Source organism: Neopelma chrysocephalum, unplaced genomic scaffold (assembly GCF_003984885.1).
Source record: "Neopelma chrysocephalum unplaced genomic scaffold, ASM398488v2 Primary Assembly neopelma1_42b, whole genome shotgun sequence".
In the NCBI taxonomy this organism is placed as follows: Eukaryota; Metazoa; Chordata; class Aves; order Passeriformes; family Pipridae; genus Neopelma; species Neopelma chrysocephalum.
In genome coordinates, this window is record NW_020897701.1 from 7,675,548 (window position 1) to 7,698,889 (window position 23,342).

Here is a 23,342-nt window from a genome sequence, read left to right on the forward strand (position 1 = left end):
GTAGAAACAATGCACCTAAAATACAACTGTGTAGTTCAACATTCAACCAAGCCTTGAGGGCACAACCTGCAAAGTAATTGTTTTCTAGGTATACACATCGGGTTAGTATCCACACAAAGTACTATCCCTTTCTCTCAAACATTAGCCAGAAAAGGAAGCGTTCTTATCCTATGGCTAAGTGGCCACAGAAGTCCCCCAGGATGCAGCAGATCCAAGTTTCAATTTTTCCTCAGCATAAGTAAATGCAAATTCCTAAGAGAGGGATATACACTATCTTGGCACACTGGAAAGATCAAGGGAAATTGTTTATACCACTGAAATGGTTTGACCTTGCACAACACTTGTGAAAACCCAGGGAAATTAAAAAATTGGGATTGTGGTTCTTCTTCCCCCTTGGAAAAAAGTTTCTAAAAAGCCGACAAAGATACCGACTAAAAAAAAAATAAATAAAAATCTTACATACTAACACTAGGAAAGTGCAAAAAAATGCAGTGCAAAGGTACAAAGGCAAACTAGATGGCTGTTATCATTAATCATATTATATAAATCACATACCAATGTATTTAAAACACAGTTTTGTGAGGTCTTATTTTAACCCTTGGGTTTTGCAACTAAACATTTTCTTTTACAATCACTAAGTAATTTTCTGGCATAGCACCCGAACCAGACCCAAATAACAGTAGAGTGCAATGCCTTTAATTACACCTGACATGCTATTTAAAAATTAAGCAGCAATATTCAAGACAACATCCAGGCATAAATGGCATCTAATTTTGATTATAGAAAGGATTTTACCCCATGAAAAGTCTCATACAACTGTCTTCACTAAATTCTGAATACTTCCCAGAAGTACATTTGACAGCCTAATATTGGCTATGTGTGGTTCCTTCTTTCACTCATCCTTTCCCATGGAAAAAAAAAGACATTTAGTGTTTTGCACACGGAAGCTTTTAATATTTCGTTTCTATTACTAGGCATGTCTGGTCTAAGCAGACAGAGAGCAGAAACCTGAAGATAAACACCTTGTAAGAGAAACTAATAATGATGAGATTTGTGATGATTTTTTGCACCTCTGTTGTAGCCTGGAAGGTTGATTGCTTCACATTCTTGTTTAAATGTTAAACAACCACAAGAAGGAACACTACCTAATGCATAGCCTAAGTTCTACTTTTGCCCTACAGAGAGGCTGAAGGCACACAGTCATGGAGCTGGCCTTCACACAGGGATCACTCTCATGGTTGCCAAGAGGCAAGTTCTGACACGAGCACTCCTCATGATTTGCCTGGCATTGCTCCAGCCAGGAGGGCCAAGAACTGTAACTAAAACATGCAGTCCTCCAGCATGGAAGGGCTTTGGTGCAGAATGCCACATCTTGGGTATGCTTCAGGGCTTCTTTTTCCATCTCCTCACCTCGGTTGCCACAGACCAACTTGCATCCCGCTGCCTCACCTCCAGCCTGAGTCACAGTCCCACTTCCCCATGTCTTCTTCAACTGCTAAGTTTCTTCATTTTCCTTCCTGCCTGAGTCAGAGGTCCTCCTGCCTCCTGACACTCCCACCACTTACATTCTTTCTTCCTCTTGACAGGCCTCACCCTACACACACTCTTCCAGAGGAGCACCCATCTTAGGCTCCCTCTTGGTTCCTTCTTCCCACCATAACAAAATCAAGGAAAAAGGGATCTGTAAGGTTGGTGGGATATGTCTGCAAGCCTGGCAGCACTGTTGGACTAGTGAGGTCCTTTATCTAACAGCTTAGCTAGTACCTGAAGACATTCAATTTAACCTGCAACCAGCTGTGGACAAGTCTCCTGCTTACCTTCTCTCTGCTTGTGGATCTCCCAGAATGGGCATCTCACCCTCGTAATTGCTGTTGTAGGACGGACATGGATGAAACCACTCACAGCCTCTAGGTTATGATTGTTAAATCCTACACCAACCCTCTTGTGTCCATCCTGGCACTGATACCTTGCTGCTAAAAGCTCAGACTGAAGACCTAGTGCCTTATCCTTCCTGAAGGCCTGTTGTAGCATTTGCACGTCCTCCCTGCCAGGGATTCACCTGCACAAGAACACACTCTCCAGTCTCAACTCTTCAGTATTCAAAGCATGATGTTTAAAGCAAGCAGCACACAGGCTTTGCTTAACCTCTTCCCTCACTTCACTCTTCAAAACACAAGCACAGAAGATCTAGAAAGAACACCAGAAACAGTATGCAAGTCTGTTCAAGCTTCTGAGGGTTAGGGTCACTGCCTGGGACAGGGAAAATGAACACCCATCTAGGTTTTGGTAATGGTTGGGCTTCCTTGAATCTCTAACTGTATCTCTCTCTGAAAAAATATGAAATAAAGCTTTTTTAAGTGCCTTCTTTTTCCCTCTATGCCCTTCTCATTTCTGAAGAGCAAGCATCACACAGAATTGGACAGAGGAGGTTAAAGAAATACCAGAAAACTAATTTTAGCAGACTCCAGGCAACAATGTTCAGCTCCTGATAGCCCTGCTTCAACTTCAAAGGTTTAAAAACACACCACTTAATGCCAAAAGCTAGTTAGACCAGAGCCCCTAGAACACAAAACAATTAACCAGTTCCTGGAACCACCTCTAACTGGCACAGATTGCTGTGTTCCATGGTTGTAGATGACTTTGTATAATCAGGAGCAAGTAAGAAACATCCAAAATTATACACCACTTTGCCCACAACTCTGCCCATTTCCTCTACAATGTAAGGCACCACTTTGTCTCTCCACTACACAGTGGACATCCCATCGATGTGTATCTGCTTTCACACTGTCTAAATACATGCCATAGATAATGCTCCCTCCATCCCTGATGCCACTGAGGATCAGTACCTAACTCTCAAAGGCAGGATGCCTCCCAATGAGCCAAAGTAGAGGTTGACTTTGTGACATACTGGCTGTGCTGGTGGTGCTGTTTTAAACACACAGCTCCATCCTGTAACTTGCACTGTTATGGCACTTGTTATAGATCCATCTCTTTTCCACCTAATGCACACAGAAACTACTTCTCTTTCTAGACTTAGATGCAAATGTAGAACTTGAACCATGTAACTTACTTCTAATGCTTTAGAGATAAAATAACAAATCCTAATTTTTATTTAAAACTGGCATACATGAGAGAGAAAAAGAAGTGAGCAAAGACACTTGAGAACTAACAATGTCATTGAGAAAATCATTGTCCCAACATCTCAAAGGTTTTCTACTATTACTGTAAATATTAACATAACAGCAGAATGTTTATCATCAGAAAGTCCCCAAATTCCCCAGCTATTTGTTGATGCAGGTACACTGGCATGATATGGTAATCCATGGTTATATATTAAACCTGTCTGCCAATGTAATAGCTCTGACATTGTGCATTTATGAATGCACAGACTGAAAGATCATCCAACTGTCCTACAAAAAAATCCTTTTTAGAACATTTATTTCACTCTTTCCATATCTCAGCTGGAAGCATTTCTGGAAAATCCCACATGAATTTTTAACTAACCTCGCCATGTAGAAAGATATCATTAATTAGTCCCTGCTTGGAAACCACTGAAACAGATTAAATAAATTATTATATTATCTTACAACTGAAGAGCTAGTCCCTAATAACAACACAGCATAGTTTCAAGCAGGGGAGGAAGTAAGCAATACAGTGATACTACTCAAGAAACAAATTGACTATGGCATCATCAGATGCTGTCAAGTTTTTCTAAATCTCAACTTTTTGTTTGCAATAACCTGAAATGCAGGATTCTTTACTGAATCCTATTTTGTATACAGGGAACTAGGCAGCTATAGTGCAGCAGTAGACAAGAGCAGTGGCACATATTAAAAAAAGGCCTTTTTCTAAGTAATTTTGTAAATTAAGGACAAAACTAGACTTAGCTCAGTAAGAGTTTTCTGTGACCGCAGAACTCAATGAATTCTTGACTCCCTGGCACGGTTTTGAAAACACCTGTTTTCTACTTTAGACAGGACATAGATATCTGAAAGTAAGTTTTATATAAATGAATAATTGGTATGGAATGATCTAGCATGAGTAGCACAGAGTACGCTTAAAAGGTACATGTAAGAGAGCTTCTTATGGGGAAATTTCCATAACCTTATTTGTTCCACAGAAACTCCGGGAGGACAGCGAAAAAAAACCCCTTGGTATACAATGCACAAGCTATTTCATCCTACACAGATGAATCCTAGAGAATAATTTTATCTGTCTTAATAAAACCACACTGCAAACAAATGATTGCAACAATTATTTGTTGGATGTTTGTCCATATTCGTCAAGAGCTTTGCTCATCAGAACATCGTATCTTGAAACAAAATTTTCTGTACCATATGTGTTTCTTGATCCTTTCTTCCTACTACTCAGTCAAGAAAACTGAAGCATGGTTTAAACAAGGAAACACTAAAACAGTAAGCATGCCTTCATTTTTATTTTAAAGTCAGCATTTATTGTTACTTAAGGGTGGAATTTTCCCTACGAAGGAAAATGCTAAATGTTTATTTAATCTCACTGCTGTCAAGTGTATCAAATATTTCAAGCAGAAGTGGTTTGCACTTTCAACAAACAAAAGTAATTTGTAATACAGAAGATACCAGCTACATCCTGATACAACAGTCAAATAGACAACAACAGAAAGTTCTCCTGTTAAAAGACATTAATAGCTATATTGGAGATATATATATTGAAAAAAACCCACATAAGCTTAAATAAAATTTTATTTCCCTCTTCCTTTCATATCAGCTATTCCAATAAGCTAAGCAGGAAAAAATAATTTTCCAAATTCATGAAAGAAGTAATATTAATATAGAAATTTAAAAAGTAAAACCAGACTAAGGTTGATGAAGCAGGTAATACTGACTGAGCTATAAAGGGCTTGTATTTGTTATTACTGGTCTTGAACCATACTGGAAGAGCTGCATATCAGACCTCTGCAGAATACTATATGCTTATTTTCAGCAGTTTGTTGCAAAATTTGACTCTGAACTTTTAAATGAGTGTTATTATTCAGGAAATTGTCAGGTACTCCTAATACCACACCGCCACTTTACAGGAAACAGAGAAGTCACAGAGAAGGAAAAACACAGGAAGTTAACATTCTCTACATTTTACTAGTGAAAAACAAGCACCTTAAGAACTACTACAACAAATGAAAGCATTCAAAAGGAAAAGAAGTGCATGTTGCAGTCTGCAAAGTGGCAATACAAACGGGTAGGTCACTGAAGGCACAAATTTAGAAAAAACCCAATACAAAATAATTCATAAAATCAGGTCACTCAAAGCTCTTTGGTCACTGTTCTGGTTTGAGCTGGGAAACTTGTTGAAACTTTCAGTTTCTGTACAAGCCAAAAGAGAATTAGATTTGCCTCACTGCTGAAAGTTTCATGTGGGTAAGAAAGAGATGCAAAAAGATGTAAAAAAAAAAAAAAATCTAGTTGACAACTTTGCAATCTAGTATTATGAAAGACTGGAAACAAAAAAGCCTCTGGAAAGAACTTTACAAAAGGAAACAAACAGGAAGAATCAGCAGGACAATACCATTAAATAGTAATGGTTCTTACCTGTTCGCATTGGTAAGTCTGAAGTGATGTAATTTGTACTATTAAATAATGCATTCATTCCAATGAACTGATCCATTGCAAACATCTACATCGAAAGAAAATATACTCTTCATTACTACATGTATACATAATTGCATAAAGCATCTATCAGCAAAGAATTTCAAAGTTCTCTGCAAATATTGACACTGCAAATACTTTGTTGAATTACATGAACATCTTATAGCTAATTTATTTTTGCTGGCAACAGCAGTGCAAGCAGAGCTGATAGCACTGCCCAAGTTCCACCACTATCATGAGACCGCACCGACCTCAGCACAGTTTGTAAACGTGCATTTTGCTTACATGCACTAAAAACTATATATTCAAAAGAGCTTATACAGTAAATTTTGAAAATCTGACACTAGATGTCTTGCCCAAGGCCTTGCTGAGAACCTGTGAGTTTTCATTTTCACTTCTCTGATTAAACCTTACCAGACTACATTCCTTATGTAAATATATCGACAAGGTCTAATGCAAGAAACAGTATACCTAGGTTAAAGTTTAATTTATTTTTTTTTTAACACTGACATGTCTTAACTCACTGTAATTGTTGTCAGGTATAAATCTATCTTCTTCCAAAGTGGAGCAAGCATAAAGGAGAAAATACTTGCTCTTTGAAAATTAGGGTGAGTAGAAATGATCTGTTCTTTATTTAAACTTTTCACCCAAGCACCATTTTCATAGTTCAGATCTAATGAGATCAGGAAGAGCTGATAAGAGTTAGGCCTACCAATCTGTATGAGTGAAGGAACATTTTACTCATCTATGTCAATGCAAATACCATAAAAAATTACACAAAAAGGCCTTCTATGGCATAAGGGGTTTTATTTTCAGAAAAAGTCCACTGTCCACCACAGCAGAAATTTCACAGTAAGTGTCACAGGCAGGCAGGGCTTAAAAATAAGTAATTTTTCCAAATGCTTATTTCAGCAGGTCTAGCTTTCCTTTACATTTCAACCATTTAACTAGTGGCAAGGCACTTTACAGATCACATAAAAATCACCTTAGGTAAAAAAATCCTCTAGATTTCCCCAAATCTGACTTCTTCAGTGCAAAATCCTTTGATATGTCCATGTTGTTAAGCCTAGGCAATGACAGGACAGTATGAGATAAAACCTAAACAGAGAGCTAGAAGAGGATACAGGTATACTGAAAACATACAAATCCACTTACTTGGGGATCAGATACTCCCATAATATAGGAATCTTCTCCTGCCATTTTAAGTCCTGAAACACAAAACCATGATTAGAACTCTATTTTTTTTTCAAGGTACAGCAGTAGAGAAACCTGGAAAATGTTCAAGTTAAAAGCCCCATCTCTGAAACTTCTTATTTTACTCATCACATTAATGATTTTTAAAATACTTTCAAAATTCCTCAGGATTTGGAAGGGACAATGTAAGGACAGGATAGGTTACAGCTAGGATTTTCCATTGCCTACTCTCAAGTAACTAAAAATTAATATTAAAGTCCTGAAGTCAAAATTTCTTCAGGAATTAATTTGTTTCTGTCTTTCCTCTGACTATTCTGTAATTAAGACTTTAGGTAAAATCATTACCATACTCTAGCAAAAGCAGGACTCTGCATTCTTACACAATAAAAAGAGCATTCTGAGCATCCATGAATGAACCAGAACGGTTTTCTTGTGAAGTATTGCTAAATGCAAGACAAAGATACCCAAGGAAGAACATCTAATATTTTTTACATTTTATAAATACAAACAGGAGTCAAATATTGACTAATTTTGGACGCCTTTATTTCCAGTGGTCCACAAGTGCTTAGCACCCACAATGACACAGTGCTGACAATGACAATTATGGACGTACAGCATTCCCAACCCTCTCTCACAGGTCTACATGTAAATGCTGGACACTGGGAAAGTTTAGGTTGGCTTAGTTTTCCAGGGGCCAGTAGTGAGGGGCCAGGAGCAGAGCCTGTAAATTTGCTTAGGAACTTATAAGGTCTATTAGAAAATATTAGTGTTATTTCCTCTAATGTAGATGTTACTGAAAGAATTTTAATTTCACCTATGTTGATCTCACTAAATAAGGCTCTTCAAGGGAACATCTGAAAATAACTGTATGACTATGTCAAGAGGCTCATGTCTGCATGCAAGCAGACACTAAATAAGGTTAATAACTAACAGAAGTCAGAAACATGTCACTGGCCCTCATATTCCACCACAATGAACATGAGCCACGTTTTCCAACAAAGCAAACTATGAAAACTATTGCACTATGAAGGAGAGTTGCAAACGATCAGTAAATCAGTAAAGAAAAACTGAGTCACCATGTACCTTCTACAGCAACTAGAAAGGCAAGTATCAATATGAAAATTGGAATACTTAGGTACTTCACTTTGATGGAGACTCAACTCAGCTCGTTAACAAGCTCCAAAGCCAACATATAGGCACCCATCCCACACAAACTAGAAAATGGAAAAAAAATAAAATAGAGAAATAGGAGACACTTAATACACAGATGACTTTCAGGAAAAGGAGGTTCACATGGATAAAATTATTTTTGACTCTACAAAGTAAAAAGTACACACCTGACTGTAATTCAATTTTAGAGAGAAATTTACTGGGTAATATTTATTTGTAGTATTTGAGCAAACATCAAATAACTGGTCATAAGATTTCAGCCAAAAATTAGTAACAGATGTAACAAGCAGTCAATGTCACCCATGTTGTACTTTATCACCCAATACATCAGGATTTGAGCAATATAAAAAATACCAGTCAATCACATTATTTCATAGGCACATTCACAAAACATTATTTTCATCAACAACTTGTTATTGTTACTATTAATCTTTATGGAAAAAGTTGACATAAAATGCATAAAAACCCCTTCAGCATACAACGAACTTTGCTAAGATGTTTTTGTTTGACTTCTGTTCCATAGAAATAAAATAATCATCATTGCCAACTGACATACTGAAATCACTGAAACAACTGTAATTTAGTTTTTGTCAAACAGTTCCCAGTGAAAAGTGTCAGTATTACAGAAAACAATCTCAATACCTCAATAGCCAATATTATTTACAAAGCATCAGAAAATACCTACCCTGTTGATGCACCCTGTTTAGGTAACTGAGTGCAAATGCCATGTTTCTTCTGCATAAACAGAATAAAAACTGGTCCTAAAAGTCTTGTTTTGTGATCTTACTATTTCACGAGTCACACATGCAAAACTGTGTTCCAAAATACCTACCCAGACAACACAGTAAATGTCCTTGTTCAAAAAAAATATTCTGAGGAGTTGATGTGAATAGCATCTGCCTACTTGCCTGTTTGCTAAATGTATAATTTGCAAAACTTCCAAAGTAAGCATCGCACAGCTTTTTCTGCAAGCCCAATAGGACAAATTTAACAGTATGTTCTATTGCCTTTGCCCTATTCTAGTTTCTCAGACTGCACCACTCTCCCTCCAGCAGAACTCTGGGAGAACAGCAGTTCTCACACCTGCTACGCTTCCTGGTCACATCTACAGTTCTACATTACATGACTGTCCAACAAAGCGGAAAAATATCGCAGAGGCAGTATTTCTGAAAACTTTTCATCTTAAGTACTTTGATGTAAAAATTAAAATCCATGCAGAAATAAAATCTTTGTCTATTTGAATTTCACCTTATGAATGCAGTCATTTCTGCCTTTTTAGCTGATGCAGTGAACAATGTCATGAGAGCAAAACAGCAGCTATTACATATGTCCCCACTGCAGTACTACATTCAGCTCTGGGGTCCTCAGCACAAGAAGGACATGGACATGTTGGAGCAAGTCCAGGGGAGGGTCACAAAGATGCTCAAAGGGCTGGGACACCTCTGCTCTGCAGACCGGCTGAGAGGGTTGCAGCTGTTCACCCTGGAGAAGACTCCAGGGAGACCTTACAGCACCTTCCAAGTACCTAGAGAAGGTCTACAGGAAAGCTGGAGAGGACTTTTTACAAGGGTATGTAGTGATGGGGTAAGGGGAAATGGCTTTAAACAAACAGAGGGTAGGTTTACATCAGATAGAAGGAATAAATTCTTCACTTAGGAGGGTGGTGAGACACTGGCACAGTTTGGCCAGAGAAGGTGTGGATGCCCCAGCCCTGGAAGTGTTCAAGGCCAGGTTGGATAGGCTTTGAGCAATCTGGTCTAGTGGGAGGTGTCCCTGCCCATGATGCAGGGGGGCTGGAACTAGATGATCTTTGAGGTCCCTTCCAATCCAAACTATTCTATGATTCTACGAACATTACAATTGGAAGCAGCAAAGCAACTACCTACATATTGCAGGTATGAATGTCTAACCAGGTATTAAACACAGTCTCTCTTGCATCAACAGCACAGGCTGCTGTTACTTAAGATCTTTCGTGTTCAACAGTCAGCTGCAGTGTTTGGGGGGGGGGAAAGGTTAAAGACTTTCTCTCAGGCCTGAATGCTAAGCCAGTTTATTATAAACAGATTATGATTTAGATGTGCAAATATACATCTTTGTGTATGTGAACTGACACTTGACTGCCTTTTCAGGGCCTAGACAAAGATTAACCCAGCAGTTTCAAATGACCCTTCTAAATGAAAACACTCAGTTTCACTGTTTTGTCCTCTTCAAAGCCAAAAAACCGACAAAGATGTTCTGGGACCCCTACCTCCAAACTAGAATTTGTTTCTTTAAGATTTATTTAGTTAACAAATCTCTACACTTCCTCTTCTTACACAAAAATTGGTGCAAATCCAGAGAGTCGATAACGATCAAAAAGAGAAAAAGACACTTGCAGAGAAACAGTCCCTAGCATTAGCTGTGTGACTTTTAATTGGCCTCTTCCCTTACTGCTCCATGTCTACACACCTTTCCTACATGCATCAAGTGGTAAGATTAGCATCTACCTCGTGTAGCTTTGTTCATTCTCAACATGAGCTGCCACCTCTATGAGGCAGAGACTGCCACCTCTCTCTCATTAGAAGATGACTCAATTAAAATTGTTTTGTGGAAGTTCATGTTATTATATATGCCCACTTCCTGCACAATCTCCAATTCCCACAAGTTGTATTGCACACTTGCATCTACAATAAAAAAATGCTTCAACATCTGCAGACTACAAGCAACCACAGCAGTCTCCACCCTGGAGATTGTCTGAAGTCTTTCAGATAACAAGGCTCAGGAAACAAAACATTTCAATTCACAGTATTTTTAAGTGTGAAAATTTAAAGGCGGGTGAAGCAACTTCATTTAGCTCCTAGTGCAATGGGAAAATGTCAAATCCAGCTAAACTTGCCAAAACCACACAGTTGTACCTACTGAGGGTGTGTATGTGTGTGCATATGCATACATGTGCAGTACTCCTTTCTTCTCACAGCAGGTCAATTGCCACTTTGAAAAAGGTTTAAAAAGGGAAAAAAAAACCCCAACAACTAGGAAGTTGTACATACATACACATATATGGAAGACAGTGGGGTTGCACCAAACAACCAAGCAAATAGAATGGCAGCTACTTTGCCATCACTCCTCCTCCTCAGTAACTAAATGGCACAAGGTACAAGTAGGTATAGCTGGAAGAACATGACTTCATTTATTGCATTCTGAATAATTGTTTTAAAGCTTCAAAAGGATCAGGCATTTAAAATGGAAACAACATAACTAACATAGGAATGCTCTCATCCAGGAACAAGAATTCTCATTGCTGTTTATCCCAATCATTTGATTTCAGAGCTCTTCCCTGTTCTCCAACATGCATTGTGTTCACCTTTTAAAAACCAAGACAACTTTCCCTACCCAATTTTTTTCAGCCCTCCTGACTTATCAGAGTCCAGATCCTTCCCTCTACTTCTCTTCAACTTTCCAGCCTGAATTTAAAGCATGAGGTAAACCCTTGCCCTCTTTGATACCAGTATCCAATACAATCCCTACAAACTTGGAATGGGACTTCCTATTACCTTTCTACAGACAATCATGATCTTTATTACCCACTCCATTGCACTTGTGAACTGGAATTAGTCTGATGGTTTAAATAAATTTCTTCATCGAAGAACATTCATCGCTTACTTTATGCGATGTTTTACATCAACCTGTTCTCACCTTTCAAGGCTGGGATTCAGAAAGTAAGCCTCAAGGTGAGAAACTCAACTACTGTACTTCAACTGACCTGATATACAGAAAGAACAACACTTCCTGAAAGTATTCTAGCAGTGCTTTTTCTCTTTAACTTGGCTTTCATTGTAATTTACCTGTTAAAAATAAACTTAACTGAACACTGAATGAAAGTAATGAAATCCACTGTGGTTATGTTCTCAGCCTGTTTATTTTGCTTACTAAAAATAGAGAGGAATGAGGATAAAAAAAAGCAAAGACATTTGTGCTTTATATATTATATTGAAAGTATATTTTTGCTACCTCAGGGCTATAAAACATGGCAGACTATGTGACGGCAGACTATGTGACTGCAGAGAACTATGTTTTTAGGAACAGCAGCTAGAAATACTGAGGTAGAAACAGTAACTGTTGTATTGTACAGTCTCTACCATATCTTTTACCTGGCATTGTTTACTTAACTTTAAATGGCAACTATTTATCCTTGAGTCTCACTCTTCTAACCTTTGCAAAACATAATCTGTACCTGTATAGAGACAATAGTTCTAGAGACCAAAATTTCCCAAACAGAGATGCTGGGAAAAAGTATTGTGCAATAGAGACTTGGAATTGCTAGGTCAGTGAGGGAAGGAGGACAAGAGCTGCTGAGATGATTTTGGCTAGAGGCCAGAGCGTGCTGCCCTGACAGATCTGAGATACTGATCCAAGCTGTTTAGTCTCAAGCCTTCACCACCACAGTCTCTTCAAAGTCAGGACGCTGCCCACCCCTTTTCAATGCATGGCCTTTTCACCCTGCTTCTGGCCACCTCTTGAATTCATCAGCACTTCATTTCCATTGAACTCAGTTATTTTTCCCAGAATGCCAGAAGTACAGCTCCAGAGTAAAAATCATTTTATTCAAAATAAGAGGTGATAAACAACTAAAGTATTCTGTATTATATGAAGTAAATAGAACCAAAATATAAGGCAACATCATGCATACTGTCACCCGCAATATTGGCATAGATATCTTTAGCACAAATAGGAAAGAAAAACATGCTAAACACAAGAAGATATTACTAACTTGCTCAGGTTGACAAGAAGCCCCATCAACTATGTTATTTTGAAGAGGTTTTAACTCACTAATGAAACAGATTTGAAATTTGCCTTTAAATGTTACATGTTTACTACTATTTCTTCTCTCATCTATGACTTCAATATCTGGGGCTGAAGGGAGCTGTTTTAAGGAAATTGTATTCTCAGTATACAACTCAACAATGCCCAATTTCCGCTAAAGCAGCAAAAGGAAGTTGTATTTTTACATTCCTTCAGGTACTACAAAGACGTGTAATTGCTCAATAAAGATTTGAGTGTAATTTCTCAGTATACAAGTAAGGAAAAGTTTGTGCAGAGAGACATTTTTATCAAAGATTCTACTTTCCTCTGCAGACTTTTTCTTATCCATAGACTGTTGCATTTGCAATAACACTACATAACCCTAAATGACACTGTTTGTTTTTCTAATATAACAACACAAATTGCCTCCTCTTCTTACTAATTAAGCCTGTTTATTATTTCCTGTTGGGTGGGACCTGGCACTTGTCTCTGTGTATTTTTAAAATTTAAAAATTGTTGAAATTAAATTTTTCAAATATTTTCAGTCGTGAGCAGATGTATTATTTGACAACAGCATAAAAACTACAAAATATTTAGGAAATTAAATCAATCGCAAATATTTAAGAGATTTCAGAAGTGTGATGCTCTAAATCAGAATTGCTGGGTGCAAAATTATTTTATGATTCAAAATCTAGAATCAAATTTATTACAGCAAATTTATTATTATTTGAAGAAAAAAAAATCATAGCATAAGAAAATTCAATTGGCAAAGAGTAACTGGACTACCTGAATGGTTGCTCTACTAACTATCTATGCAAACAGAACTTTTGTTTTATTCCTTTCCCAAGTATCAAAGTAGTGAACTAGTATGTCAAGAGGAAACACTAAAATGCCATAAACATATAAACTGTTTTTCCATGATATTGTTGGAATAAAGTTAGAATGTTTTTGTTAAAACATATTCAAAGCAACTCAAACCAAAGGAATAAACAGTATTCAAATATATGGCAAACATATTCTGGTACATGTATAATGCTAAGTATATGTAAAAATACTGAGGTTCAACACAGCAAAACAGCTCTAGTAACTACACTATATTTTAGCCATGTGGGGTGTTACTGCTACTTGAACTAACGTGAATATCATGTTAAAATGCTGTTACTTTTCCTACAGATCAAAAAAAAGACTGACATGTTCTCTACAAATAGTTCTATTTCATACAGAAGTTGTTCATCAAAGTCAAATTTTGAATTAACAAGCCACACATACCCATTTCATAAGCCTTAAGTGTCATGAATCATCAATATTAAACTGCAAACTTTTCCCTTTTTATTTTTTTAGGGGGGGCGGGGGAGAGTGGTGGGAGGGGAGCACGGGAAGAACAGTGTTTCTGAGAAGCCAAGTAACAAGTAAACCCAAGATTTCAGAAGTCTAGTTGGCATAAGGTTTCCTGTTATCATCAAGTTCACTTACACAAGTTATGGGGTCTTACTGAAGACAGTCCCCTATATCATGAACAACAGTGGCAGAGGAGGGCTCAGAAAATAGCGAGGGCTGTTAGCACTGCAATCAGAAAAGTCAGCTAAGGGATTCTCAGTGTCCTTTTAGTTCCAAACAGCCACTGAAAACATAACACGACAGAAGCAGTTTACTAACACCAGTAAGTGGAACCAAACAGGTCAAACTGAGCCCAGCACAGTCACAGCTATACCCTAGTTTTCAAATCTATAGATGCAAAGTGATTACTAAGGCTTATTTTTTTGCTTTTTACAAAGAAATGGTAAAACTCTTGCAGTCTCAGTTTTCTATAGTAACCTATGACACAACAAAACCCACTTGGACTAAACTAATGAGATCAAAAAATCACCTGCTTACTTTGTTTCTACTGCATTCTTATGTTAAAATCTGTCCATCTTTAAACAGACAGAAATATGATCTTCAGCAGAAATAAAAAACTAGAGCCAAACACAAGTAAAACAAACAAAAAAAGCACAATCAAACCTCAACACCACACAACTCAGACCTACTTTGCACTTGACCTGTTGATACCAGAACAATTTGCTTGGAGGACACAATGAAACAGAGGTATTTCAGTTTAGCATTTTAAATGAAGAAAAAAACATATCTGTGTCACTGATTTTCAAAAGAACATAGAAGTTGAAAGGGGGAAATAATGCTAGTAGTAGCAATAGTAGCTTCCTTCCCACACATAGTCTGTCAGCTTCACCTAAATGCTAAACAAAGGATTTTACCTTGAGACTATAATAATTTGAAACATCTTTTAAGGCCTTACTTTTGAAACTGTCAACAGTGCTTCAGCAAAATACATATGTTTAAATGAAAGCACTGAAGAAGATTCAGTGAATTATTTCTATGCTTGAAGTTAGATGCAAACTTACTGCCTGACTGACCTAAGGGCACAGTTAACGCAACTATAATTATGATCTTATCAATGTCGAACTTCTTAAAAGGTTCACAGCTTATTTAGAGGACATCAAATTACAACTTCCACTTCTAAAATACCTGTGTCAAAGCTAAAAGTGACCAAAACCAGGAACTGGTTTTTCATTCCGCCTGAAACATTCTTTCCTCTTTGTTTCATAACAGCTGTGTTATTTTGTCTGAGAACCAAAGGAAAGGTATCAACTTGTTAGAAAAAAGATTTTTTAGCTAACTTTAGACTTTTCATTAGTTGCTTACATAAATGAGTAACAATTTTCTTTAAGACTGACACTTTTGAATTCAGAGTTTGCAAACAGCACTGACAGGTGAAAATATCTTAGCAAGTTATTTTGAAGTGATCTATGAAAACACAGAATTAACCAGAATCTCTGAAGGCCACAGAATTTCATCATCACTACATCAGAAAACCAACTGTAAGTTAGTAAGAAATATATTGTCTTTCACTGCATCTTCGCAACTTCAAAACCAAAATCTACTTTGTATACAAGCACCCTTGACAGTAAAGACTCACAGGCCTTCAAACTTAGTTCCTGTACTTCCAGGCTCAGCAATAAGCACAATGACATTAATTCCTAACTGAACATATTTCTGGAGTTTGCATGTATTCATATGACAGTGGCATGGGAAGTTTTTGGGAAAAGGAAACTCAAAAATGTATTCAGCAAATTTGCGTCAGTAATATTTATTTGTAGGTATCCTACTGAATTCACGTAATGCCACTTCAATGAAAAAATGCAAATTTAAATTTATTATTAAAATTGATTTTTAAAGTCAAATATATAGTAACTGAGACACAATTAGAATCGCTGTTTTTCAACAAATGAAGCAGGAAATTTTCAAATGTGCTCATCAGTGAAATATCTCTGTCTGCTTTCCACCCTCTCACCCTCTTCCAAGATTCTCTTTTTCTCTCTCCCAGCAAACTTTTTCCCAGCAAACTTTTCTGATTTCAAAATAAACACTACATTACCAAGGTGCTGCCAGAATGAAGTAAATGCAGGTATGAAGCTTATCTGCTACAACACTCTTTTTTAAAAACACACAACATGATGCAAAGTGATACAAAGCTGTTCTCTTATCTCTAGTCAGCATATTCATTTCTTGCATGAGAAAATGACTCCATTTTTTGATGACTATCACTGATTGATATTTCTTTCCTTACAGAGGGTGGAAAGAAATATTTCAGATTAAGTTATTTAACTAATCTTGCACAGATTTTAGCACTGAGATTCCTTGAAATCACCACACATTGTGGCAGATCCTGACAACAATATTTCAGCATAACTGTTAGCTAAATTCTTGAGCCAGAGAAGTTTGCAGAACAGAGCATCTGCTTCTGGATTGTTACAGGCTGCTTTACCATCTTTCATTTTCTCAGTTAAACTGTAGTCATTTCTGTAGATTACAAAACATTGCAGACAGGATATCTTAGAATGACGTCTTGGTTAATGCTTTCCTAGAAGGGGCAGCTACATTCTTTTCTGAAAGAATAAAAATGCTTTGACTGAAACGCTATTTCAAAAGTTGATACTACACTGTACATAGCACAGAGACTCCGGATGTCAATAAAATCAAAGTGCTATATTTTCAACTCTGTTCTGTGAGCTTGACAGCGGTGGTGTAGCACCTCACAGAATCTAAGACATGAGGTGTTAAGGCAAAGAATTCATCCACTTTTCTCTCTGAACAGAGTAAGTGAAAAGAGAACTTCTGAAGCATAAAACATGCCAAATATGATCAGCACTTTAAAACAACTTTAAAAAATGATAATAATCTGCATTTCCTTTAAAATGTTACTCTTAAGCAAAGATTTTGAGTGTTTTAAAACAGGAAGTTGAAACAGCAGATGATCCCTTGTCTCTTAAGTCTTATTCCCCAAATGCTTACAGGCACTCACATTCACTTATTTGAATGAAATTACACAGTAGTACACTGCATTATGATAATAGCCCAACAACACATAGCATGTGTCACAGAAATAATATTCCACTTTATGTTCACATAAAATGTCAACAGTGCTTTTTTACCAAAGTTACCATCAAAGCAAAAAGCACCAACAGGCAAAAAAATTTGTGATGATGAGAAGCTGGATATTCTTGGGTTTTAGGTCAAGTGTAACAGACCAGTCAGTCTAATAATATTCCTCCTCATGATGAGAACTTTTCAGTTTCATCACTTATTACTAAATTACCTTCAAAAACCTCACTATTTCCTACCTTTTAACGCAGTCTTTTTTAAATACTATCTGCGACACCCTTGGGCTTCACCCAAGACGAAGACACCCGAAGCTGCCAGTACCAAACCCACGTTTTGATGCTGTGCCCCGGCGGGCTCTCCCGGCTGTGTCTCAGGCGGAGCACGTACGTGTGTCACCTCCGAAACCAAAACTGATAAAAGCAGCACCTCCTTCGCCCTACAAGCACCCGCCACGCCGTCAGCACAAGTCGGGCTTTCAGAATTTTTCACTTTACCGGACAGCCTGTCACAGACACCCCTTTCCTCGCCAAGAAGACCCCTGTAGCATCCCAGCAGAAAAGCCCTGCCCGGCATCCCGCCCGCTCCCCCGGCTCGCCGCAGCCGCCGCGCCGAGCGCGGGCGAATCCCGCGGCAGCTCCTCCCGGCGCTCCAGCGGGAGCTCCGCGCCCGGGCCGAGGTGGCAGGCGCGGGGCTGTTCCCGGGGACACGCTTCCCACCGGCAAAGCTCCGCTCCGTGGGCTGCCGCGCTCCCCGCGGCGCTGCCGCCGCCCAGCCCGGCCCGAGCTGGCGCGGGGCAGAGGGAGCTCAGCCAGCGGCAGGCGGGCGCCGAGGCACGGACAGCGGAGAAAGAGCGAGCGGCGGGTCAGGGGACGCCTGGGGCTCACCGGGGCAGGGCAGGGCTGGCGGCGCCTCCTCCTCCAGGTCGTGGTGGCGGTGTGCCGCCGGCGGGTCCCTCAGCGCCGCGCCATGTAAGCGACGTGCCGCCGCCCGCCACCCGGCTCCGCTCCGCGCGGACTTTCCCCCTCCTCCCCGCCCGCCCCGCCGGCCAGGGCAGCCGAGCGGCACCGGCCTGCGCAACCTCCGCCCCTGCCCCCGGCCCGCAGCACTTCCTGGCTGGAAATTCCCGCTGACGCTCCGGCAGCGCGAAGGGCCGCGCGGGCGGGGCGGGGCAGGAGCGGGAGCAGGAGCAGGAGCAGGAGCGAGCGGCTGTCGGGGCAGGAGGAGGGGCGCTCGAGCCGCCCCGGGCGGCATCCCGGGGAGGCAGCGGGGAAGGAGCCAGGGCAGTGCCTGCCGCCTGCCCGCTCGCCGGACACGAGATCCCTGTCCCGGGGACAGGCCCTCCCCCCCGGATGAAGCCGCGTAAACACGCGAGTTTTTTAATCCCAAGGGGAGTTACCGTCGCCAGAAGAGCAATCCTGTCGTTGTTCATGTTCCTTGGCCCACGGCGACAATCCGCGACTCTTCTGTAGAGATAGGCCCGACTCGGTGGCTGCCAATGGTTTCTTAGTGGTTGACCCTTAAAAGGTTTTGGGAGGGAAGAGAGACTATGCATAGAGTGAATGTAACCCCACATACCCACCGCCTGGCTGGCTTTCCCAGGCACTTCATAAAGAAGGTTTACAAATTGATTTCCACCTGATGCCTGAAAATATCAGCACCATTTTGGTGTGGATTTATACAGCTGCTGGCAAAGCAGGCTTCTAGTCACTTCTGTTAAACAATGCCAGCCATCAATAATACACTGCTTAATACCAAAATCCAAGTTTGTAGTACAGTAACCTAGTCTCCCAGAGACATCTAACCAAGGCTTAAGAAAGTCAGCTAGTGCCACGTTTAATTGGCACAAAAATTTTGGAAAACATTTAAGTGCAAACATTTTTATGCTGAATCTTAGATGTCTGGTTTGCTAAGAAAAAATAAAGAGTCTCGCACCTACCATGGTTCACCTAATGTATGTTAGCCCAGAAAGGGGATTTTGTTATGTTACGGCCACGTGACATGGAACTTCATTAATTACTTGAATGAGACTAACAAAAATCATAGTTTATAAGAAGGATTAAAAAACCATGTAAAGCAATCAAGGTACATGATTATTGCTGAAACAAGGAACTGTAATCTACGGCAAAAATGTATTCAAAAGAAATGGGGTCAAATCATAAGCCACCTGTTGACTGGAACAAGATGAAAGGGGTATTTTTACCAGAGAGCCCTTACAGCCCTATGTTTAACACTACAGATAATCCAGTCATGTCATGGAGGGAGACTATGCCACTGAACGCTTTAGTCTATCCAGATGGTAGCCGATTTCAGTCCTGGAAAGGGAGTAGATTCAGATGTTACATTTAGTGCCACATGTCTGGATTGGAGCAGAGATACACTCGTTTAAAATTATACTGAGACTGCAAAAGAGAGCTTGGAAATGTAAAGGATTTTCTCTGCTTTCTTGACAAGAGAACTTAAATCTCGTACAAGTTACGTATACATATGTATGAATAAAGAGTCATCCTTTATTTGGATTGCCACTCATGCTCTGTGATGCAGTTCTAAAAATGCGTTCCCCCATTCACTTCCCAATCCAAATTGGGAATTGAGAATGACTCAGCATTTCTGAGTAAAACGTGTTTTTCCTTATTAAATGGGGGTACTTCTGGACACTCAAGACCCAGTAGTAATCTTTTCTGTGGAAGCAAATACACTGAGTTAAGCGGAACAAATGAGGAAAGAATTGGGTCTCAAAGTCTTTCAAGAAGGAAGTCTAGATGGATTTTAAGTACAAGAAGTTTCAAAATAGATTCATTTGAAAAGAAAGGTGCCATGTCACAGCTAATCAAAGTTGTGCTCACAGGGCAAAACCTGTATGAACAAGTACCAGGAAATCAGACAAGGTGGAAAAGTTCCAAAACTTAAGGAGACTTACCTGGTGGATTTATTTTGAAAGGACGAGTTATCAAGTACTCAGGCTCAGCTTTCATTATGAAGTCCTAATCAGCTTCCACAAACATCTAGGTTTTAAAATAAATTCCTCTTCTCAATTACATTTAAAGCATAAATTTGTCTTTTTTAGATCTTAATGCTGTAACAGAAATGTTATTTGTACTGAAACCCACTATAGTGCCAGGCTGTAAGCCCACCGTTTTGTAAAATTATCTTCTCAGGACACTCCAGATTAATGAACTGCTCTAAAGCACAGGATTCCCACCTGAAGACCCAAATAAGCAATTATTTCTCTAATCCAATTTCCAGCTATTAGGGAAATCAGGCAGATAATATAGACTCAGATGTGAGGTGTTTGTAGAGATAAAGTGATGCCTCTTTCCTGATTAACACTGGTTTCCACCGTTACCATCAAGATGCTTCAGTACCTGGACAATATCAGCTCACAAATGAAGAGCAGGTGATTAGACCTGAACCCAAAGGAGCAAATGCTTCTGTTGTTGAGCTGAAGGGAATGTTGTGAAATGTTTCTAGCCATGTTTCTGGTACCTGGACAAGTGCATTGGAGGAAAGGCTTTCTAGCTGTGTGTTTAACCAGGCTGTTTCACCTTATTCAGGTTGTGCACATTTGTGTCTCCTCACATGTAAATGCAATCTAGAAGCTGCTTCTGTCCTCTGCTAGGTTTGCCCTGGGAATACAGATCCCTCTCCAAGGACGGAAATCTTTGGCCTCAACACTTTTTAATCCTGTAACTGATAATAGATAAAAATATAAGACTAGCAGAGATTTTTAAAGTAATCACTCTTTCCTTTAATTGATATGCCTGAATTGGAAAAATTCATTGATGTTTCCTACATTATTTTTTTTCTGTTTCTATATATTGGAATCAGGATAGGCTCTTTTCCTTCCCTTTGACGTAGTAGGTTTGATACTAAAACAGGAAAAGATAAGGAAAAGTCTAAAATAGTTACTGAGAGATACTTCCTTTTAATGCTTTCAGCTGCTTATCTTCATTGACCTGTTCTACCATACTATTCAAATCTCTTTCTGGTCAATCCATTATTTATTTTTCATCCAGATAATCCAAAAGTTCTAAGCTAAAACCTGATTTGCCTTAAACAATGGCCAGTGATCACCTTACCACACTCCAGTCCTCATAGAGGTTTGTCAGTGTTTAGCCAACATCTGCTGTTGGCATCGCCATTGTCTTCTGTAACTTGAATCCACCAGAAACATAATAAGACAATATGTTTAAAAAAGAAGTTGTATTTTTAAGGCAGTGCCATCATCCTGAGACAGAATATATATTGAGCTCTAATGGCATTGACAGTAGAAACTATATTAAAAAAACATGCTAAATAGTCAAAGTACACATGCAAAGTGTACCAGTTTGAACTGCAGCTAGAGTAGGGTCTAGAGTTCAATGATGCTGCTGAATGCCCATGTTGCAGCATCCATGAGAAGTACTTTCTTTCATCTCTGTCATTTTTGGTGGATGATGACCTGGCCTCAATTCATCATATATTTCATCAGACTTAGATGGACACAGCGACACCCTGCAAAGCTCAGAGCAATGTGGTGTCTTCTGTAGTTACACAGGTCACATCCCTAATATACCTTTTGCTTGCTTCATCCAGAGCCACAAATCTGACATGGGATCTCATATTACCTCCAAAGTGGTTTAGACCTGTAACTATGCTGAAAGACTAAATTTCTAGCAGTTTGGGTAAAAGTGCCAGAGCTGAAGCAGGAGATATCAGTAGTGAATAACTGTTGGGGGTGTGAAGGGGAGTTAATTTAGTAGACTCAAATAAGAGAACCATGAGGCTGTAGACATGGCTGATGTGTATAATTAATAGAGAAGGGGGAGCTAAAAGTAAACAAGAAAAGCAAGATTAAAGAATTCTAAAAAAAAAAATACAGAAGTGATCATGAAACCTTAACTAGGGTACTACTAAGGATAAGAACTAATCTGAACAATCTGAATAGGAGTATGAGTGAACCTGTGTTTCTATGTGATAGCTGACTTTTGTACATGAAATATAGATAGAGGTAAATAACTTAACAAGTTATCTTGATCTCCTGTTCGAAGTGGGGAGAAGATCAGAAGGGATGGAAGAGAGTTTATCATATTTTCTCTACCGGAGTCCTATAGTTTTCTTGCATTAATAGCTGATAAAGTTATGGGTTTACTTTTATCTCTGCTTCCCTGAAGTAGGCATTCCAGTTAATATAAAAAATAAATCTAGGCATAAACACCCACATTATGTGTTACAATAACAGCTTTAGCTCTGACGTCATCTGCTTTGTTTTCGTGTGATTGCTCAACATTTACTCATAGCTATGACACAGTACAGGGTATCACTTCCTTAAAGACATGGAAAGAACTAAGCAGAGAAGGCAATTTTGTGTATATAATTTTTGGAGTGGTTAGCCTGGGTTCCCCTCAGTTTGGCTATGTAATGCCAGACCTCCTTCCTTCCTTTCTTTTACACTGGCAGATAGTAAGGAGCGTTTCACAGCAAACCTCTCAGTTACATGAAAAATGGTGGTTTGTAGATTCTGTGTGAACTTGCTGCAAGGAAGCTGCTCTTGATGGAGCTACCCAGAGCACTACGAGAAGCTGTGAGCTGACCAGCTCTCCTGAGCCTTAAGCTGCATCATGGAGAAGACACAGACTGCTCCAAAAGTGTTGCCTAGGCTGGTCCTACTTACTAGTTCAGGTTTAGAGGCTGAACTGTGTAATACTGTGCAACAGGATGAACATGTATTGTCAGAATATAAATGGTTATATTTATAGAAATTATTTATAGGACCATTAGTGGTATGTAGCAGTGTAACAATGTGAAGGACATGCAGCTTATAGTCAAAAGCAAATTGCTACAACAAGTAGAGTTACAGTTAAGAGTTGTGCTTTCTGGTAATAAATCTAATAAACTACCAGTCAGTTCTTCAGAATCTGGGCCTAATACAGATTATGAGAAATTTGCTCAGCTGTCACTCAGCTGTATAATGCCTTGGCCAGCCACTGAAGGCAGATGGATGGGTTTTTGCCATTTGAGTTCATTGGCAGCAGGTTATTACCAGTCCACTGCATTCATGCCCTTCTCTTCCCACTTCTGTGTGTTATGATTAATACTGTACTATGTCAGTATTTCTTATATGAAGGGGTTGGGTTCTCTTTATAGTAATTTGCATAT

At 39.2% G+C, this 23,342-nt stretch overlaps 1 protein-coding gene across 4 annotated transcripts in view; it reads right to left on the reverse strand.

Moving 5' to 3' along the window:
• The window catches only part of NFKB1 (nuclear factor kappa B subunit 1), a 56,469-nt gene extending 38,271 nt beyond the window's left edge, over positions 1 to 18,198 (reverse strand). For all 4 annotated transcript variants that reach the window (XM_027677132.1, XM_027677131.1, XM_027677130.1 and 1 more), the window contains exons 1-3: positions 18,092 to 18,198; positions 6,777 to 6,829; positions 5,565 to 5,649 (exon numbers count right to left, since the gene is read on the reverse strand). In XM_027677132.1, the coding sequence (XP_027532933.1) occupies positions 5,565 to 5,649; positions 6,777 to 6,821 (130 nt within the window). In that variant the 5' untranslated portion in view covers positions 6,822 to 6,829; positions 18,092 to 18,198. The remainder of the gene's footprint in view (positions 1 to 5,564; positions 5,650 to 6,776; positions 6,830 to 18,091) is intronic.
• Between the last annotated feature and the right edge of the window lie 5,144 nt (positions 18,199 to 23,342).